This window comes from Mastigoproctus giganteus, chromosome 5, assembly GCF_048544385.1.
Source record: "Mastigoproctus giganteus isolate SK-2022 chromosome 5, ASM4854438v1, whole genome shotgun sequence".
NCBI classification, from domain to species: Eukaryota; Metazoa; Arthropoda; class Arachnida; order Uropygi; family Thelyphonidae; genus Mastigoproctus; species Mastigoproctus giganteus.
This window is the reverse complement of record NC_143579.1, coordinates 58,957,195-58,976,440: the sequence shown is the minus strand read 5'-3', so window position 1 is coordinate 58,976,440 and position 19,246 is coordinate 58,957,195. Positions and strand designations below refer to the sequence as shown.

The 19,246-nt window shown below is 35.1% G+C and overlaps 1 protein-coding gene across 1 annotated transcript in view; it reads right to left on the bottom strand.

Moving 5' to 3' along the window:
* Ns2 (nucleostemin 2) overlaps positions 1 to 19,246 on the bottom strand; it is a 119,589-nt gene that overhangs the window by 52,045 nt on the left and 48,298 nt on the right. The window contains exons 10-11 of the mRNA XM_090374563.1: positions 11,779 to 11,883; positions 4,366 to 4,524 (exon numbers count right to left, since the gene is read on the bottom strand). Of these exons, the coding sequence (XP_090230689.1) occupies positions 4,366 to 4,524; positions 11,779 to 11,883 (264 nt within the window). The remainder of the gene's footprint in view (positions 1 to 4,365; positions 4,525 to 11,778; positions 11,884 to 19,246) is intronic.

Here is a 19,246-nt window from a genome sequence, read left to right as displayed (position 1 = left end):
GTTTCGGTTCCTTGATCTGCACTTGTGGCTTCTCCCTGAATTTTAAATCTATTCAACCAGTCCTTACTAGTTTTAAATGGTTCCACTTTTTTTTTTTTTCAGGTGAGCTTTCTTCAGATCATCATATAGGTTAATTTCTTTTTTTCTTTTTTTTTTTTTTTATAATATTTAACTTAACTGAATTCTGCATTGGATATTATCTTCAATAAAATTAGTTAAATTCTCTCTATTTCAATCCTAATAGCCGGCCTAGCCCTAGTTGCTTGCAGTGGAACAGATGTTTTTTCCGCTGCTAAAATTAATTCTTTATTTTTTATAATTGTTCTTACAGTTAAACCTGTCAGTCCTAAATTATGGCATACATCCGCTTGTCGTTAACCAGAATCGATTCGCTTCAAAATGACTAATTTAATTTTCAAATTCCGTCTTTTTCTTACATTTGTAGCCTTCATACTGCATCCAGATATTGTTGCTTTTTTATTCTTATCCGCCATTATTAACTCTTCGAAAATATAACTGTGTTGGTTGCATTAATTATGATACAATGTTTGAGTAAACTGTCCGTTACGCATTATGTCTAATACCATACTGAGTGATGACTAGACTTTGGATAAATGCATATAATGCAAATATTACAAGCAATATACTTGATCATTTTTTAAAATGTTGATCTCGGAACTACATAACAAGTCACTGTATTGTAATTAAATTAGCATGGACAAAATTTCACTGAGCATGGGAAAATTTCTCAAGTCGGCGTGGGAAACGTTTTGATGCTGTTTGGCTATTCATTTTCAAGCTATCACCTCCATCAGATGAAACATTTTCATTAAATATGCCAAAAATGCAACCTGTACGCTGTTAAAAGAGCGTTATAGCGATTTGTGACAGCTTTATAGTCAGATATGGGTTATAATATAAGAACAGCATTATAGCGAACCGCGTTATAACGAGGGCCTGCTGTATTTGTATACAGTTGTATTATAAGGTATACTAGGGGGCTCTGCCCCCTGCTCGCTTTGCTCACCAACTCCCATATGGAATCGGTCATTGCCAATCTAGGTTGCAGCATTGTGTTAATTACTATGTTAGCAAATCAAACGTCACAGATTGAAGACACCTGTCAAAATGCACGGATCGATATCTAAACAGGAAATCACCTATGCAATTAATGTATAGAGAGATATTGTACACAAATATACTTTATTATATATTAGTATCACTTTTAGCACTTTTCTCGCTTTTATTTATTCTTTTCTTTATAAAGTTTTCATATATTGTACTTTATTTTCAGTGTACTTTTAATAAAGTTTTAATTTATATTTTTACATTTTGTCAGTAGTTACATGATTTGTTTCAGTATGCTTATTCCTAATGCACAAGGCCTTTTTTGCTAATATGAACATTTAAACCAGTTTTGCTGACTTCACCTAAATATCTTTTTATTTTTTTTTTTTATTATTAACAATTATTGTAAATCCTACTAATATATGTTATTCAAGGGTCAGTCTGTTTTCTTTTCTTCTTTTACAGACTAATAAAGGGTATTATATGTATATAAGTAAGATGGAGCATACATAATGCAGGGCGATTTTTATCCAGCCAACAATTTCAATTGCATATATTTTTCTATTCCCTGCAGTATCAAAACTGAAAATTTTATAGACTAGGTACATATCTGGGATTTATGTAAGCAAATTTGGAACTGCACCATTTTAATACCATCTATCATGGCAGCCTGCATTATGCAAAAGGAAGTTTTCACTGAATGGAAATTCAGAAAAATGGTGCAGTTTTAAATTCTGTGATTCACGTACAGAGAAATTTGTGTACAGGGTTTGGCTAACATAATGCACCAACCAAAAATACTGTCTAAAATTTAGTTAAGCAATTTGAAGCATCAATACATATAAGCGCCTGACATAGTTTTGTTTGTTTGGTTTTTAGGAGAATTAGCAACTAAGGCCATATTGCTCCAGGATATGCGGTGGTCATTCCCTGACATTTCCGCATCCTCCGTATTTAGTGGTGACGGGCCCGAACCCAGGTCTAATCAAGAAGCGTGTGCTACTCATTGCTGCTCCTTCCCACCTGGCTATGGAGGCGCCTGCCTGGCATAGAAAATGACGCCAGATGCATTACTGAGTGGTTCTAAGACCACAATCAGAAGGAGGCTTTCCTTTTCTTAGTGTTTTCCCATTTCCAAAGTTCTCAAGGACAAACTGCACATTTTAAACACAATGCAGCTTTCCAATGAAGTTCATTTTCATTTAATTGAGCCTCAGAAATTCCTCACATTGTTAATGACAATCCCTTGCATATTCAACAAGCTGCAGTACAAGGTGGTCTTTCTAGTATTGGACCTGTGGTCACTGAAAGTAAAAGTACAATCACTTCTGCAGTTCTGAAGAATGACTTTATTCCTTTTCTCATGGATTATAGCACTGATACTATTGAAACTTGATTCCAATACAAAGTGCAAGGCTGCTAACAGTAAATATTATGTTGATTTTTTTTTTTGGATACATCTGTAAACAGTACTCGTAGGTTTCCTTATGTTTATAGAGAAACACAAAGATTTCTTTACATTATTTATACTGAAACTTTCTACTGGTCATCTCTGCCATTTGAATTAAATCCATAGGACTATAAAAGGATCTCATATCACTCAAAGTATTCAAAACATTAATTCTTATATGGCATTCATGGCATTCAAAAAAAAAAAAAAAAAAGGAATACAGCAAAAAGTATTTTCAGTCTTCATGGCAATTTTGTAAGATGTACTGTGTACTTCCTTATTTGAATCTAACAAGTCATTTCACAATGAGGACATATCAAATGTATTCTGCTTATATCCCTAGAGATATAATCACTTTAGATAAATAATTACCATGGTGTATGATGACTGTTTTTTGCCACAAGCAAATGAAATTGTTTAATGAATTTTAAAAAACTCTGTACATTCTTAACAGTAATTAATAAAATATTTTATTATTCATATGCAATATTTATTAATATATGTCACATCAGTACTATCATCATAAACTTTATTTTCCTCTTGATAAATGTACTAAGAGAAAAATCTTTATTGCAAGGTGGTAGATGACTTTCATCAACCGGTGAAATACCACCACTTTACTTATTGGAGGCCAGAAGTGGTGAAACCCATGTTTTGTCTCTAGAGCAAAGTTTCCGGCATCCCCCTCTCCCCATACTTCTCCTTCAACCCATGCATGGTACTAAGTACTATAGGTTTTGATACCTTTCGTGTTTGGGATTTTCATAAAAAAAAAAAAAAAAAATGAATACAATGTATATACAGGAATACCTCGCATAGCGCGGTTTTTAGCAACGCAGTTTACAAATTAAAAAAAAAAAAATTAACTGTGTTATGCACCAATACATTTGATATGTATGTATGTATTATAATGCCAGCACGTAGGCTAATGTGTTATGAATTCAAGGCCATGCTGACTGTTGTCACAACTCCCATTACATACGGACTCTGCCAACGTTTATAGATTAGTAAACACTCTAGATTCCTAGCGGTGAGGTCGTCGATTGTGCGTAAGCTGTACAAATATTTTTCGCTGTGTATTTTTATTAAAGATTATTTTTTAAAAACGTTACACCTTTATACGCAAATATGAGTGGAAAGAAGAAATGTAATGGCACTGTGTTCTTCTAGATCCAAACATCGAACAAGGTATGAAAGTAAGGCAGGTGTTGCAAAATGACATTCGATGTTATAAAGAGATGTATGCAGATAAAAAGAAGAAAAGAACTGTGCAAATTAAGCTGATCAGTTATTTTTCAAAATAAAAATACAGTATATAATTCACTTATATTCTTTTGGTATGTACATACTGCAATAAAAATCATTTGTACTGTACTTACTAGTATTTTTCATATTTATCAATTTAATTTCTTTTTTTTGCAAGAACTTCATGTGCTTGAAAAATATGAAAATCATTTATGAAAATTATTTATGGTAAACACCAAAAAATTTTTGCAACTCAACCCATATAATCAAATTGTTGGAACACATTACATTAAAATACATACTAATAATAATTCGATAAGCGAGGTTTCGCATAGCATGGTATTTTTTGGCACGAATTAATCGCACTATGCGAGGTATTCCTGTATATGTAAGTGAAGTTGCAATTGTCCCGTCACAGCTGAAGGCCAGGAGCTGAGTTAATGTGCTGAAATTATTCTTAATATTATTATTAATCTTTACTGAAGACTCATCTATTTTGTCTTTACTTACACATAGAAGTAAACTAGATAAGATTAGAAAACTCTAAATAAGAAAACATAAGAGAAAAACTACAAAACTGTACTGTACTGCTTTGCCCTTACTTTTAAAAGCTTTCCTGTTCTTCGGGCCATTTTTTCTAAAAAGTCTGTAGGATTTTGCCAGTCTGCAATTTTATAAGTTTTTTCAAGATATTCCTTTTTCACACGTTCCAGGACAGCAGAAATGTGGTCCTCTGGAGAATTAATATTTTCTACTCGAACCTTAAAATAAATAGCAGACAAGTGTTACTGTGTATTTTATTTATATAAGTGGAATGCTGCTAAAAGAAAAATACAGGTAGCCCTCGTTTTGCACTGGTCTGATTTGCACTGATTTGTAATAGCGCTGATCACTAACTGCAATGCCATTTTTATTTATTTATTTTTGCAATTTTTTTTATAAATTGAAAGTTTAAAATTTTCAGACAATTTATCGGCATCATACTGTGTTATGTATCATGCACTTCATGTGATTTAGGACAATCTGAGGCAATCAGCAATTAGTGCATCTGTATCAGAGATGAAAAAGATTCCCGCCCTCAAAGTAAATACTTGTGGATGCGGGTGGTAAAGGATCATGAAGCATTTGGTTGTTGTTTACACTATTTACACGTGTTGGAAATTTATTACTCTAACATTTTTTATTAATTGTGCTATTAATAAATTAAATAATAATAATAGTGATAGCCATGTGCAATTTTTACAATCGTATTATGAAGTTTTAACTTAATAGAATAAAGAGACACCATGTCTTGTAAAAGTAGTTCATTGAATCCTAGTGCAATATTCGGAGGATGGAATCTGGTGAAAGCCGCCCTAATGTGTGTGTGTAGGGCTATAAATATGCCTCCATCAACTATTACTACAACTATGAAGAATGCTAATAAAATAAAACAATTAATGCAAAGTGATAGGTAAAATATATGGCGCCCAGAACCTAACCCTGTGATTTCTGATTGACTCTATTATATAAAGGGTTACAATTGTGCCAATTCCATTTGTGCCTGTCTCCCCAGGAACCTAACCCCAACGTAAATCGAGGACTACCTGTATCATACAAGGATAAAAAATTCAATGACACTGAAAATGTCAGAAACATCATCAAGATTTGTTATACCTAGTGAGGTGGTACAGGTCATACAACTCAGTTATTTTGGACTATCAAGCCTTCTGTTTGTAATAAACAGGTACTCCCCAACTTATGTAATACTCAACTTACATAAATTCGATTTTACATAAGTTTTTGCTGGCCAGTGCAAACTGAAAAAAATATGGAAACATATTTTGCATCCTGTAGGAATAAATGGAGGTATTGTGAATATATCGTAATATGAACCCATTTCTGGAGGTCATGACCATAAAACAACAAAAACAATTTGCACTTTCCAGTTTAATGGGCTCTTCTGTTAGTGCAATCTATTATAAATAGGTAGTAAACTTGATCTTATTGCATTTGTGATAATACCGATAACTGGAATTGTGTGGGTTTTTATGTTATTATAGTGAAATGTGTTTCCCCCTCACTGAAATCTTCAATCATATAAAAAATAAAAATAAATTTTCAGAATCTTCTTTTCATTCCTATTTACTTATTACAAAGATGAAGGGAAAGCGCAAAGGAAAGCGCGAGTGGTGGAAGTGCTAGGAAACGAAACAAAATTGATTTAGAAATGAAGATGAAAATGATTAAGTAAGAAGCAGGACAAGTTTGTCATCTATTGTGCAGGAATTACGTCTCACTACTTCAACAGTGAACACTATTTTATAGGACAGTGCACCTATAAATGAACATGTTAAAGGATCAAGGCATTTAAGATCAACGGTGATCACAAAACAGTGTTAAGATGCTATATCGAAGATGGAAAAGCTATTAATAATATGGATGGAAAATCAGATTCAGGAATGAGCGTTTCTGAATCAGAATTTTCAGAATCTTCAGAATTTTCTTAGTTCTCAATCATACTGCTTTGTACTTCTAATCATTTTCATCTTCATTTCTAAATCAATTTTCTTTCGTTTTCTAGCACTGCCACCACTTGCACTTTCTGTTGGTCGCTTCCCCTTCATCATTGTAATAAGTAAATAGGAATGAAGAGAAAATTCTGATTCTTGAATTGCCATTCAAGCAAAAGCAAGAAGTATTTATGAAGATATTAAGGATAAGTATGGCGAACCACAAGCCAAGTTCGTAGAAGTGACGGGTAGTTTAATAGGTTCGAGCATCGCGCTGGTTTCCACAAATTTAAAGTATGCAGTAAAGTCACCAGTGCCAATTCTGCAGCTGCAGAGAAATTTTGTGACGGGTTGGAAAAAATTATTGATGAAGGCAGCTATTCAACGCAGTAAATTTTTAACGCTGATGAGACTGCCCTGTATTGGAAAAAAATGCTGGATTGCAAATACATTGCCAAAGAGGGAAAGACGATGCCAGGTTTCAAGGCTTCAAAATAGTCGAACTCGGTTATAATGAGCATCAAGGGACTAACAAAATTTCCTTGTTATAACCGTTACTCACTATATCAGTGATGAGTTAAATCTGCCCCCTATTTTTTTTTAAATTCTCAATAACTTGATAAAAAGATAGATTCATAAAAACAAAAGAAATATTAGAGAGAAAAAAATAATATTAGTATATAGAGTGTCTCAAAAATACACGGCATAACTTCAGGAATGAGTTCCTCATATGTAGACAACAAAAATTTTTTATATCAACATATTTCCAGAAATGCTTGGTTTCTGAGTTTTGAAGGTCTGTCTGCCTGAATACAGGCCTCACATCGACGTCTCATGGACTCGCGAAGACAATGCCAAATTCCTGGCATGTTTCGTATTGTCTCACAATCTGCCACGATTTGATTGCAGAGAGTTTCTACATCAGCTACCGGAGTCAAATACACCAATGACTTTAAATGGCCCCACAAGAAGAAATCTAGTGGTTTTAAATCAGTGAGCGTGGAGGCCAGGCAGTTGATCCACCTCTACCTATCCACCAACCAGGAAACCTTCGATTCAGGTAATTGCGGGCTAGTGGCTGAAATGTGCGGGAGCGCCATCATGCATGAAGTGTGCTTGTTGACGAATGATCAGTAGCGTGTCGTCCAAGAAATTAAGCATGTTGTTTTCCAGAAAGTTTCTGTACGCCTGCCCTGTGAGTTTGTTTGGAAGTACATGGGGGCCCAAATAACTTATCACCAAAAAACATCCACCCAGACGTTGAGGCTGAACCGCTGTTGGTGATGTGATGGAAGAATTGCATGTGGGTTTTCCTCAGCCCATACGTGCTGATTGTGAACGTTTTGGATTCCGTCTTGTGTGAACTGTGCATCTGTGAATACCACTAAGGCAGGAAAGTGAGGAGTTGTACCACACTGCTGCAAGAACTACTGGCAGCACATTACTCGTGCAGGGTAATCTGCTGGTGACAAGACCTGTTGCAGATGGTAAGGATACAGTTGGTGTTCTCGCAACACTCTCCAATTAGTCGAACGTTGAACAGCCAGTTGCACTGCTATTCTGCATGTGCTGATTTCAGGAGTGGCATGCACAACATTCAAAATCACCTCCTCTACTTCAGGAGTCGTAGATCTTGGTCATCCTCTGTTGGCAGCACAAGGTGTAAAGGTCCCATGTTCACAAAGGCGGCGATGGATACCTTCAAACGTTTTCCTGTCTGGACATCTTCGTTCTGGGAACTTTTTGTGGTACAAACGGCGCGTTTCCAGAGCACTGGCATCCACCAAACCATACATAAAGCGCATACCCGCTTGCTCCTGATTTGAGTACATGATCAGAATGGAAAACCACCAGATTCTGTCAGCACCTTGTGATGAAGGAAATCACCTGCGGGAGATAAGACATTCCAGTTAATAACTCGGGAACCAAGCATTTCCAGAACTATGTTGATATAAAATATTTTTATTATCTACATATGAGAAACTCATTCCTGAAGTTATGCCGTGTATTTTTGAGACACCCTGTATACCTACATGTTATATTAATATGCTTGTATTCAGTTTTTAAATCAATCCAGTCAACTGTTGTTATGTACAAAATCAGCATGTCCAATTTGTTTAGAAAATTTTTCCACTTGGGCCTTCAAGATCTGACCATCTATTGAAAATCCAGCAATTCTTCGTGTAGTGAACCATTAACCTCGCACTTTCAAAATTTTTTTTTTTTCATTTTTTTTTTTCAGTTATGTTCTTTTCCAGTGCTGATATGTAAACATGTTTATTCTTCCACAATGTCATTACTGTAGAGGACAAAGAAATCTTTTATACACTGCAACATTTTTTGCACCATGTTCTGACTCACGAATAATTTTGACTTTTTCACAAATCAAGAGACACTTTCTTTGTCAGTAGACATGTTTCCGAAGGAAGGGTTTGTTTCTAACCGATTTTATTTAAAATGACAGTAAAGTGATCTGCATACAAAGTTCTTAGAAGTCTCGAAATAAATTTATGGTTCAGTAAATACAAGACAATCTCTAAATAGGGTAATGTGACAAGTGGAATGCCAATGAACTATTGTATGGCCCTCCATCCCCAAAGGACAAGGTCATAAACAGGCTGCTAATCCAATGCAGATGGTCGTAAAAGCTAAGTCGACCTTTTCATTTTTGTCTATTCCAAGAATTGGGTTTTTTCGAGCCCAAGCAATTAAGAATGTTTGCATAGTCACTAAACTTTGTACGGTATATTCGTGTAGTATGCTTGTTATAACAGTGAGCGATTGTATGGGAATATGCGTAAATTAAAATCATTATGGCTTTTTGCTCTTTCCATGCTCATTATAACCAAGTTTGACTGTATAGGGCCATGCTCCTGCTTGGGGCTAATGCAGCGGGAGATTACAGATTGAAACCACTGCTTGTGTACCATTCTGGAAATCCTCGTGCATTTAATGAATAAAGCCACCCTACCCATGCATTTCCGATCGAACCAGAGAGCATGGATAACAATATCTCTCTTTGAGGATTAGTTTAAATGCTGCTTCATTCCCAAGGTGGAAAAATATTTTAAAGACAACGGCTTTCCTTTCAAGATTTTGCTTCTATTAGATAATGCTCCTGTACATCCTATGCACCTAGATGATTTCAATTTGAACGTGAGAGTTATATTTCTACCACCAAACACGACTTCACTCATCCAACTTATGGATCAGAGTGTTATTTCAAATTTAAAATCATACTATTTATGCACAACATTTGCTCGGGCATTGTCTGCAGTAGACTGTAAGAAAAATTTGGTATTAAGAGAGTTTTGGAAATCTTACAGTATTTACCAGGCCATCTTAAACATTAATAAGGCCTGGGTGGAAATTACTAAAAGTTGTTTAAATGGCGTATGGAAAAAAATATGCCTATGGCATTTAAAAAGCTTCAAAAAAGATGAATCATATGAAGAGGTTACAGATAAGATTGTAAAGCTTGCAGAGCTACTTCAGTTGGAGGCTGATGCCAAAGATGTGGAGGAGTTAATAGAGAAAGAAGAGAAGGAGTTATCTAACGAAGAACTTATTGACTTGCAAGCAGTGATAGTGAAAGAAGAAAATGCTGTAAGACTCAAGATGAATCAAATGAAGAGACGAGATGCTTCACCACCTGAGAGATGGCAATGGTGATGTTTGAGAAAATGGATCCTGACAGCAAATGATTCTTAAAAGTTAATAGAGGGGTGAATGATATGCTTGCTTCCAACAAAGAAATCTATGAAGAAAATAAAAAAGTCACTGCCCCATCATCCATTAATATGTTCTTTCATAAGGTTGGGAGGCCGACCTCTTCTAAAGCTCCTCAGCGGCGTAATTATCAGCTGAAGACATTGATTCTAGCAATAATGCTTGAGTGGTAAAACTTGCTGATGTTATGCCTGGCCCCTCTCTTTTTTTTTCCAATTTTATAACTTTTGTAATTTTGCACACTTTTGTAATTTTTCCTGTGCATGAGATAAAAAAAAAAATAAATAAATAATTCTATTTATATTTTCGTTGAACATTTCTTTTTTGTTTCAATCAAATTCAGCAAGCATAGTGGCATTTAGGAAAATTACAACTTACATAGAGTTCTGTATTTGCCTCCATGCTATCCTATTAAGTATTAATACAACGTTAATATTGGCCATACAGTGCAAATGGTTGAAGCTTTGATGCAACAGAAAAATAAAAAAAAAACTCCCTATGCGTTTCTTCTCTTCTATAGTTACCAAATTTCTGGCTAAAGAAAAATTCCTATAATCTAATAATTGATAACTTTTCCTCCTTTAGTTTGAATTTATGCTTCCTGTTTCTAGCATCATTTATACTATTAAAATTTCTCCTTTATTCTTTATACTATCCTCCACTCAGAAGCTTGACAAACCTCAATCAAATCCTTCTCTCTAAGGTACACAGTTACCAAGCTCAGTAGCTTTATATATATTTGAACTACAATTACTAAAAAATAACAACCAAGTTGAAATGCATTTCTTGTAAGAGCTTCAAATAAAAAAAAAAAAAAAAAAGATTTAAATACTTTATCTCAAAATGAGGACAATACAACAGGACCAACATGCCGCCATAGCTGAGTCGTCAGGGCAAGGGTGTGTAGGTACACGTGCCTTGAGTGACCGGGGTTCAAGCCCATGATTACTAAATACGGTGCTGTTTCTTGTATTCTCTCTATCTTGTAAACTCCTCTGATTGTGTGGTCGTCCTGGAGTATAAAGAAAAAATTTATTTAAAAATAAGGAGCCTTGTGAAGTTTTCGCAAATATTTCCACTTTATAATGAACACCAGGTGCATCCTTGCATTTCTGTATAATGGAGGTAGCATCTTCCTTGAGAGTAATGAATATGACAATTACAAAATTTGGATATGTGACCATCAAGAACATGAGGTGGTCTGCTGGTCAGCAGAATCGCTGGATCTCAATCATAGAAAGAACTGAGATAATAGTAATCGCCAATGCACATATTAGGTAAGATTTCTAATTTTATGGCTAACATGGCATGCCAGGAATATTTTAAAGTCACTCTCTAATTCTGATACAAAAGAGATAAAGTAGTTGCATAGCATGAAATTGATATAAGATGTTATAACACAACTGTGCTAACCGTTTGGTCTAAAATAATTACTTCATTCAACACCAATTCAACAAGCATATAAGGGTAACATGATGTGCATAATACATCACAAGCACTTCTATATTGACAACATCTCATCTCTACTCAATATCTATCATATGATGGTTTGGAAAAATAAAATATGGAGTAAAATACTGGTAAATATGATTGATAATCCAATTATGCTCAATCTCAAAAAGACTGAGCACAATAGAATTATCAGCCAGTATTTAGCATTACTATATTACTATGTAATAATTATGTAGTTTATAACATACTGTGTATGTTATAACTATGTAGTTATATGGAATAAAATTTAAGATAAAATACATTTACTTAAAAAATTATAACAGAATAGAAAAGATTCCTTACTACTCCTTTTAACACTATCTCCGTGTCAGAATCACCACTTGGATATACGACACCAGGACAGTCTATCAGGGAAATTCTTTTCATAAGGGTGACATACTGCCAAACCTATTATTAAAAAAACAGAATTTATTATTAGAATTTCCACTTTGAAAAAGGCATGGCTTATATATTCTAACAAATAAATTAAATTATTTAAGTTTTGAAACAATTTCCTCTCTTATTGCTGTAGTTCCAATAATAGTAGTTACTGTTTTTGAGAAGGTTCCTTAAGGAATAGACTACTTTTGCCATAATGTGCTAGTTCATATGATATTAATTAGATGCTGCCTCTTTTATCATACATTAGGAGTGTACAAGTGTGTGTGTGTGTGTGTGTGTGTGTGTGTGTGTGTGTGTGTGTGTGTGTGTGTGTGTGTGTGTGTGTGTGTGTGTGTGTGTGTTCATGGGTCAAGTTGCATGCTCCCTCTGCTTGAGAATGACTGATTAATTCTCAGAAAGTGTAATAATTCTTTAAGAATTATTACACTTTCTGAGGGTGCTTGGGCCTCTCTCTCAACGAGGCGCCTCCGTAGCCAGGTGGGAAGGAGCTGCAGTGCGTAGCACACGCTTCTTGATTAGACCGGGGTTCAAGCCCGTCACCACCAAATACAGAGGATGCGGAAAGGTCAGGGAATGACCACCGCATATCCTGGAGCAATATGGCCTTAGTTGCTAATGCTCCTAAAAACCAAACAAACAAACAAACAACAACAACAACTCTCAACGAAGTGCCTGGGATGTCAAATGGTAAACCCACTATGCTGTTATGTAGAATGGTTCTGATATATACAATGATTATTTTATTGTGCAGCTGACTGAAATGTCATCCAAGTTACACAAGAAGCTTTTTAATATAAGTAATTTTTATAAAATTTCTTCTTTTTATAAAATAAATCATTCTAACTGAATGAAAATATCCATTTTTCTCTGCCTTGTATGTGAAATGAGCAATAAAGTGTCTGTTCTTTTGGTATGAAAGTTTTTTGAACTCTAAAAAATTAAAATACATAAACAAGAACATTTATATTGTATGTTTTATTGCAGGTTGCATATGAAGTGCATGCTGAGCTTCTTATGATATGCCATGTGGACAAAAAAGCTTCCCATAAACATTACTGTTCAAAAAGAATTTGAAGAGCAAACAACAATAATTAAAACACACAAATTTTACGTGTTCTGAAAGTGAATTCTATTGTGTACAAAGGGTTAAAGTTCATAATACAATAAGTAAGTTAAAACTCCTTTAAAATGCTACTACTTAGCAAATATTTTCTGGATTTCATGTTAAATTTTGTCATCAGGTCTTAAGTTTTCATATCCCAATACTCAGGCCTGATTACAGGATTCAACATGGAATCCAAAAAAAAAATCGCCAATTAGTAAAGTTGCCAGGTTTTATTTCAATGTAGAAATAAAATGAAATAATATGATAATAGCATGTTATTACTACATATTATTGAAATAGAATGCTACACTGTATTCTAAAGAATTCATGTAGAATACCACTGTAAATAGAATGCTATGCTACATTCCATTTTTCTGTCTTTGACTGGGGATGCTCTGCTGTATAATTTGCTACATAGGACTAATGCAGCCAAGTATTAGGATTTAAATTATACTAATAACTTTGTTACATATTCAATCACAAGTTTTATTTCTATGCAGTATATAGATTATACATTATTGATTATACATTATATACATTATTCACCATTTGACACAAGGTTGTTAACTGAGGTCATGCACCATGTGATGAGGGACCAATAAATCCTGAAACACCTATCACAATGGTACCTTGGAGGTTTTAAGTGAATAATGAATTCTTAGGTAATGCTATTCAAATTAAAAATGACAGTAATTTTAAACTGACTCATGAATATCATTTATAAAGGAAGAATAAAACAACAGCTTGTATCAATGGAGGGAACAGAACATCCCCAGACATTCTGTTCCCGCCATTGATACATTGTAACATCACCAATTGTTAAGTATTGTACTGGTGGGGGTTTCAGCTTACTTGATGTAAACTGTAATCCTATGTGCACAATAATATTCCCTTCATAAAAATTCATATGATTTATTTAGTATTATACATGCTTCATATTAATTCTTAAATGCATAATTTTTTTTTTGAAAATGGGCAATGAAATTGGGCTTTATTTCTTTAATATCCAATATTATGGCATCCATTATATGCCATCCAGTCAAAACATTATCATCGCTCATGTTTCAACAATTGACTGTTCCTCCCTGCCCAGTGGGATATATGTTTTGACTGGATAGCATATAATGAGAAAATGAGAAACAGTAAATGCGATACTGCAGGTTTGTGGTATGTGATCCATATGGAGTACATGAACAATATGGGCAAAGGACATGATCTGACGGACTTCAAAAAAGGGATGATTGTCAGGTACCAGTTGAAGGGTGGCAGTAGTATGAAAACTGTGAATCTTGTGGGCTCGCTGCACAGTGCTATAGTTAAGGAGTTGCAGGAGAAGACAGAGCAACAGTCACCAGGCCAATGGTGGGTGCCCATGCCTCATCAATGGTAATGGTGAATATAGGCTGTCCCACCTTTTGCAAGCCAATAGATGGAAAACAGTGGAATGACTGACCACAGACTTTAACTAAAGGCCAACCAGTGGTATTTCCAAGACCATGGTTCAATGAATTCCTCTTCTGTATGGGCCTCTGGAGTTGGTGGCCAGTCAAGGTATCCATGTTCACAGCCGCTCATTGCCAACGGCACCTAAAGTTTGCATCTGAAAGGCATCACTGAACCCTTGCCAACTGAGAAAAATTTGCCTTTTCTGAAGAAACTCCCACCAGTACGATACTTAACAATTGGTGATGTTAATCAGAGAGGAATCACTCTGATATCCAACAAAAACAGACAGGTGATGGCAGTGTTTGGTATGGAGGATGTTTTCCTGGGATTCTACTGGTGTCCTCATATCCCCAGATCACGCTCTGAATGCTAATAATTACCTAACCACTGTAGCTGATCAGGTACACCCCTTTGCAGTGATTGTCTTCCCAGATGGCTCAGGTGTGTTAGTTACTGTTATTTGGTTTTTAGGAGCATTAGTAACTAAGACCAACTAGGGGATATGCGGAGGTCATTCACTGACCTTTCCGCATCCTCCGTATTTGGTGGTCACGGGCTCGAACCCCGGTCTAATCAAGAAGCATGTGCTATGCACTGCTGCTCCTGCCCACCTGGCTACGGAGGCGCTGGCTCAGGTGTATTCCAGTAGGATAATGAGCCCTGCCACATAGCCAGTATTGTTCAAGAGTGGTTCGCTGAACACGAAAGTGACTTCCAGGTGCCAACTTGACTGCTGAAATTTCTAGATATAAATCATATAAAATATCTCTTGGATTATGTGGATTGACAGATCTGGCATTTGGATCTTCTACCATGAACTATTGCAGATCCACAGAGCACAATCTGGCAACATGGTACAACATATTTCTTGCAATGTTCAGAGGCCGTATTGAGTCCATGCCTCAGTAGCGGTCTCTGGTAGCAAGAGCAGGGCACACCCACTATTAGATAGATGGTCATAATGTTTTTACTGAGTAGTATATAAATATGATGTATACTCTCAAATAGCTCAAAGTTGAAGGAGATGAAAAAACTTTGATTTATTTGAAGATTTTATTTATCGAAATTTACTGTTTACATTTGAATTTTTCTATTTAAAATAAGCTTATATATATAAACAAAACTGTTAAAATGCAGAAATACAATACATGTTAATGATACATTGTTTTAAGTAATCAAATTTTAATCAAAATTTAAAAATAAACTTATGCACCCACTGTATTTAAAATATTCTCTTTTGTTATAAGTATTCCTGTTCATATGTGCATTGTTTTGGTGTGTCCACACATGTAGAGACCTAAAAACATTGAATATTTTCGGGTGGACTTTACTCACCCCCACTCTCACCCACCTGAAATCAGCTAACTACAGTTCTGATTAAGAGCCTTTTAAGAATTCTTGCAATGAAGTTATCTCAAAATAAGTGATAAGTATAAAATGCATTATACTGTCACAGTGGACACTGATCTAAGAACAAATTATAAGATTCATTAACAAATGAAATTAGATTTGATTAGATTAGATTAGATCTGATAAGCGTATAATCATATTAAAGATTATACACAAATCAGATTTCAAATTCATCAACTGATTTTTTTGTGCATGGTAACAAAAAATTTTTTCCCTACATTCCAGACAAATTAGATTACTATTCCATGTGTTTGTAAGCATTTTTTTAGGTACATTCCATATATATATATATATATATATATATATATATATATATCTATATATATTAACTAGATAATATTGGTGTAGATACACCATAGTTTACCCATAAATTAAACTAAGCACATAGTGTGAAAGACATTTTTAATTGTATCTCATATTGTGGCTACCTTCACAACGAGATACCAGGTATTGCACTACTTCGAATAAGTAACGCTTCTCTAGTAGAGAAGACTAATGTTATTTATTCTCAGTGGATACCACCACCCAGACGGCAACGCTTTAAAGCTGTTAGTATTCTCTACTAGAGAAGCATTACTTATTCAAAGTAGTGCAATACCTAGTATCTCGTTGTAAAGGTAGCCACAATATGACATACAATTAAAAACAATGTCTTTCACACTATGTATGTAGTTTAATTTATGAGTAAAATATGGTGTATCTGCACCGATATTATATAGTTAATTTAAACCCATATCATATTATGCCTCCGTAGCCGAGTGGTCAGGAGCGGGAGTGCAGTAGCACACGTTCTTTGAGTAGACCGGGGTTCAAGCCCCTGACTGCTGAATACGGTCGATCTGCCAACCCGCACTGGACCAGCGTGGCAGATTATGGTCCATTTCCCTCAGCATGAATTGTTGAGGAGGCTTCCGTCCTGCAGTAGGTTGATAATGGCTGCACTTTACCTTTTTTTTACCATATTATGCCTTGTGCATTTAATCTTCAAATATACATATATATATATATATATATATATATAATATTCAATTAAATAATAAATTATATATATATATATATATAATATTCAATTAAATAATAAATTATATATATATATATATATATATAATATTCAATTAAATAATAAATTATATATATATATATATATATATAAAAGTAAAGTAAATAAGAATGATAATTAAAAAACTAATGCCAGTAGCATGGCAAGACAGAAGAGCGAAAATAGTCAAAATTAAACATAACAATCAAACCAACAGGGAGGGAAGAGAAGGGTAACAAGAGTAAAAATATTGCAGCAGAAACTCTCCAAGATAATTTAGAAATTCTAAATACAAAGATAATAATCAATTAAATTTTGAAAGCCAATTAAATAGAAATTTAAAGGCACCCCCTCTGACGGGCACCAAGTCCAAATTTATGTGAAATATCACCAGCAGAGAAGTAAACCAACTACAATAAAATAAAACAAAAATAAACCAAAAAATTATTATCTTTGTATTTAGAATTTCTAAATTATCTTGGAGTTTCTGCCGCAATATTTTTCCTCATGTTACCCTTCTCTTCCCTCCCTGTTAGTTTGATCATTATGTTTAATTTTGACTATTTTCGCTCTTCTGTCTTGCCATGCTACTGCCATTATTTTTATTTTTTAATTATCATTCTATTTACCTTACTTTTATATTTCAAGCATCGTGTAGAAGAATATGCTTTTTGCTGCCTCTGATGTTTGCTTTATCTTTTTATTTTTATTATGAAAGATTCAGTTTTCAATTATTTCAAACATTATTTAAATATAAGTATATCACATGACAGTAGCGGGCGGATTTGCTAACGCTGTGCCTGTGCTTCCATCCACAGTTCATTATTCGTCTATATAATCTGGTTAAGCTTACTTTTTGTCCATGGTGTGCGTGGTGTGGCTTTGCATTGGAGTGCTTGTATCTGTCCTACTTTTAATTTTCGCTGCATCAGGACCTTCGTTATTCAAGTCTTCTGCATTGGCAGTTCGATCTGGGGATCAGATGGCAGACTGATCTTTCGATTGACTCACCTTTGCGGCGATTTGTCTAGCGATCGAAATGCAGCGATTCCCTGACCATTATTGGCCTTGTGGTCCTCTGTTGAGATGGGGCGTAATGGTCAGTCTATTTTTTGGTTTATTTTTGTTTTATTTTATTGTAGTTGGTTTACTTCTCAAGTCCAAATTTATGTGATATTTCACATAAATTTGGACTTGGTGCCCGTCAGAGGGAGTGCTGTTAAATTTCTATTTGATTGGCTTTCAAAATTTAATTGATTATTATCTTTGCATTTAGAATTTCTAAATTATCTTGGAGAGTTTCTGCTGCAACATTTTTACTCTTGTTACCCTTCTCTTCCCTTCCTGTTAGTTTGATCATTATGATGTTTAATTTGACTATTTTCGCTCTTCTGTCGTGCCATGATACTGGCATTATTTTTATTTTTTAATTATCATTCTAATTTCCAATTTTTTTTTATATTTCAAGCATCGTGTAGAGGAATATGCTTTTTGCTGCCTCTGATGTTTGCTTTATCTTTGTATTTTTATTTTTATTATGAAAGATTCAGTTTTCAATATTTCAAACATTTAAATATAAATATATATATATATACCAATGAGCCAAAACATTATGACCAGCGAGTTGTTATGCAAAACGAAGCAACTGCAGGTGAATTACGGTGCGTGCGATGGACTACGGTTGGGACACAGTATAAAAAACACCTGATACTGAGCTCCGTTAATCAGTTTTTTTTTTTGTTTTGTTTTAATTAGTTGTTGGCGCATTGGCTTCTATGGCCATAATGCACCTCCCAAGATTTTTGCAGTACTCTGATCCAAGCCCGAGGCGGGATTCGAATCCGCGACCTTTGGGTTGCCAGGCAGGCACTTTACCCACCCGGGTAAAGTGCCTGCCTGGCAACCCAAAGGTCGCGGATTCGAATGATACTTGTTATTAGTAACACCGGCACTTGTTATTAGTAACACCGTTAATCAGTGTTACTGTTGTTCTTCAGATGGGAAAGGCAGTGGACTTAAGCAAGTTTGACAAAGGCCAAACTGTAATGGTCAGACGACTGGGTCAGAGCATATCCGAAACAGCATTGCTGGTCGGATGCTCACGGTCAGCCACGGTTAGTACCTACCAAAAGTGATGCTAGGAGGGAAAACCCACAAACCACCAGCGAGGTGTTTGACGACCACAGCTCATCAATGTTCTAGGTGAGCAAAGGCTCTCCCGGATGGTACGTGGCAACAGAAGGGTGACTGTGGCACAACTAGCCAGTAATTGGAATGCTGGTGACGGGAGTAATGTGTCACGACACACAGTACATCGAACCCTGATGAAAATGGGGCTGTGTAGCTGCAGGCCGCTCCGAGTGCCCATG